We start from the raw sequence: 3,033 nt of genomic DNA, 5'->3' as shown, positions 1-3,033 counted from the left end.
TTGGCTACTCCAATCTAAATGACTTTTTTTTTCAAGATTCTTTATACACGATCTTTTATTTTTTTACACGATTGTTTACTGTTTTACACGATAGTTTGCATTTGGCTACTCCAATCTAAATGATTTTTTATACACGATATTTTAGATTTTGCTATTTTTTGTACACGACGTAAAAAAAGTAAAAGAAGAAAGACGATGGAAAGAAATCACAGCGAAAAAAAAAAGAAAGAGGAAAAGTAGAAAGACAATGGAAAAGCGAAAAAAAAGAAGAAAACGATGAAAAGAAGAAAAACAATGAAAAGATTAAACAACGTAAATAAAGAATTGAAAAATAAGAAAGATGATGAAAAGAAATTGCAGAAAAAAAAAAGATAGGAAAGAAGAAAGACGAAATCGCATGAAAAAGACGAAATAGTAGGAGGAAGACGAATCGCAAAATAAAGATAGAAGAACAAACCTGAAATATTTAAAAAAATGATTAATTTTATGAGTTTTGTTCTACAGACCGTAAATATTTTGATGTTTTATTACATTTATATAAGTTTTTCAATTATTTACGAGGTAAAAAGAATTTAATGATTTATTAGGGTGTTGAAAATGCTCCTAAATTGAAAAAAATATATTTATTGATTAATGAAAGATTTGCATGAATTTGAAAAAGATATTAGCATAAATTAGAAAGGTAGATAATTTAGTGAAAAAAAAATAAAAAATAGGGAAAAGGATGGGGTTGAAATCTAAAATAGAATAATTTGAAAGAAGGGAAATAAGATCTTATCTGCGTTAAAAATTAATTTCCTTTAAAAGCAAAAAGAATAAAGATTGAAATAGAGAGGAAATCTCCCCATCGCTCTCTCTATGTCCCTCTAGCTGTGCTTTGCTGTTGCCCAATAGATATTACCCTTTTTTCCCATTCTTTCTCTCTCTCCATTTTCATTTTATTTTCCAATTAACAAATCTGATTCCCGTCTCTTTGCCCCATTCTCTCTTCTTTATGTTCTTGTTATATAACTCATAACCCACGCTCCTCCTCTCCTTTTTCTCCTAACCACAATCCTCTCTCTTCTTCTTTAGGTTTAATCTCTATATCACTTTTGTTTCTAACTTCTATGCTCTTTCACTTCAAACTTTTAATTTTTAGATCTTTGTATGTCCAGGATTGTGTTTTCAATTTTTTTTTTGGGGAAAGATGTTTCTGCTAGATCTATTGTGATTTGGGTTTTTTTTCCTTGTTAGTTTAAAAGGTTTGTTTTATCTTGTCTGTATAGGCAAACAGAAAACTAAAATTAGAAGAAGATGAATTGGGTTTGTGAAGAGATGCGAAGCGCCGCCACCGACCGCCGTGAGCGAATTGTTTGTCCCAAACCCCGCCGTCTCGGTCTCATCAATGATACTTGCAACGATAACCCATTTAGACACCGGTTTGATTCAGATGCTATGGATCTCCTCTTCTTAAAGGTACTTAATTTTCGCTTAGAGATGAATTCTATCCAATAAAAGAAAAGGATTGATGAATATTTTGTTTTTGTGTGTGTTTCTTTAGGGTGGTTGTGGTTTGGAGAAATTTAACAGTAGTAATACACAATTAGCCTCGTCGCCGCCGTATTTTTGTGGATCGCCGCCGAGCAGAGTAGCTAACCCATTGATCCAAGACGCTCGATTTGGGGATGAGAAGCCAAAGCTGCTCCCCCTCTTCTCGACGGCGGCTTCTCCTCCTTTGTCTCCACCGCCGTCGGCCGGTAGAAAAGGTGGATGTGTCCGGGTTAACTTTGGTAACAACCCGGCGGTGAGGATCGAAGGGTTTGACTGCCGCCTCGACAGGGAGAGGCGAAACCGCAGCATCCCTGCCCTGGCTTAGAAACCCTATCCAAGCCTAGCCGAGCCGATTGAGCAATGATGATTAAGAAAACGAACACATGGATTTTAAATTTTTTTCCAACATTCAAATTTAAGATATTAAAGTACAATTTTGAAAGAAAAAAGAAACCTTTTTGTCCAAAACACCATTGTTGTAAATAATTTGGAAAGGAAATCCAAGTAAATATATGTCAAAAGAAAAAAGGGGCCTTGTTAGGTTTCTTTCTCTATTTAGTTGAGTTGAGGTTTGAGAGTCCTTATTTGACCATATTGAAAAATAAGAGTCAGAGGGAGAGGGAGATTATGCTTCTCTATTTTGTAGCATATGTATGTTCTTTTTTTTCTCTTTAGGAGTGTCCAAGATTGTTTCTTTGTAGCTTAAGGGAAAACTTTTTGTTGCAGCTTGAGAATGAGAAAACATGTACAAATTGAAGCTGCATAAATTCAATATTAATCATGTAAATCTTTAATGTTATAATATATATATATATATATACATATATGTATGTATGTACTTTTCCTTCTCTTTTTTGGACTATTTTCTTTATCATGCGTTCATTTATGGTTCAAACAATTTATTTGGTTAGACGAAATGGAATTTCAACATGCAATAAATAAAAGCTTTGGTCAATACCTCAACATCTCGACATCCAAGAGGTTTTGTGATTTGTTGAATACACGAGTCTTAGAATTACATTTATATGGAGTATGGTTTTATTATCATCATGTAATTTAAAATTAAGTGTTATCTTCAAGTTGGTCAAGGCATCAACTTCTATGTTTTTCCAAATAAACGATTTGTGTCACTAAAATTTTAATCTTTGACGTATTATACTTCTCCGATGGATTGTAAGGGATGGTAACATTTTAATTCTACGTTGGCGCATATTTTTTCCTCATAGTAGTTGGAAATGTTGATTGTACATGCATATATAGGATATTTTTTAAAATATATGACAAATCGGTAAAATATTTTTATATTATATATATCAATTTAGAAAATGAAAAAAGCTCATAAGTCTACAATGGGGAATACGAAAAATGCCCCACTCAACATGCTATTAATCGGTCTAAACAATCATGATACGCGATTGTGTAGGAAACTATATACGATCCCATACCAAATCTAAATGATTTTAGTTCAAGATCGTGTACCAAGATCTTTAATATTTGGTA

At 32.9% G+C, this 3,033-nt stretch overlaps 1 protein-coding gene across 1 annotated transcript; it reads left to right on the top strand.

Annotated features, from left to right (window-relative positions):
• Window positions 1-847: 847 nt before the first annotated feature.
• On the top strand, window positions 848-2,383 carry LOC103503385 (uncharacterized). The gene is made up of 3 exons (XM_008467561.3): window positions 848-1,074; window positions 1,269-1,458; window positions 1,544-2,383. Exons 2-3 carry the CDS (start codon window positions 1,297-1,299, stop codon window positions 1,856-1,858), a joined length of 477 nt encoding a protein of 158 aa, XP_008465783.2. The 5' UTR covers window positions 848-1,074; window positions 1,269-1,296; the 3' UTR covers window positions 1,859-2,383.
• The last annotated feature ends 650 nt before the right edge of the window (window positions 2,384-3,033 follow it).

This window comes from Cucumis melo, chromosome 9 (genome assembly GCF_025177605.1).
Source record: "Cucumis melo cultivar AY chromosome 9, USDA_Cmelo_AY_1.0, whole genome shotgun sequence".
In the NCBI taxonomy this organism is placed as follows: domain Eukaryota; kingdom Viridiplantae; phylum Streptophyta; class Magnoliopsida; order Cucurbitales; family Cucurbitaceae; genus Cucumis; species Cucumis melo.
Note: the sequence above shows the minus strand (reverse complement) of the source record. Positions and strands in the feature narration are given on the sequence as shown.

What these genes read in the sequence shown, in the direction of transcription:
- LOC103503385 (XM_008467561.3), top strand. Translation starts at nt 1,297, where the DNA reads ATGAATTGGGTTTGTGAAGAGATGCGAAGCGCCGCCACCGACCGCCGT. An exon ending in TGGATCTCCTCTTCTTAAAG is followed by an intron (nt 1,459 to 1,543) that starts GTACTTAATTTT and finishes GTGTTTCTTTAG; the next exon opens with GGTGGTTGTGGTTTGGAGAA.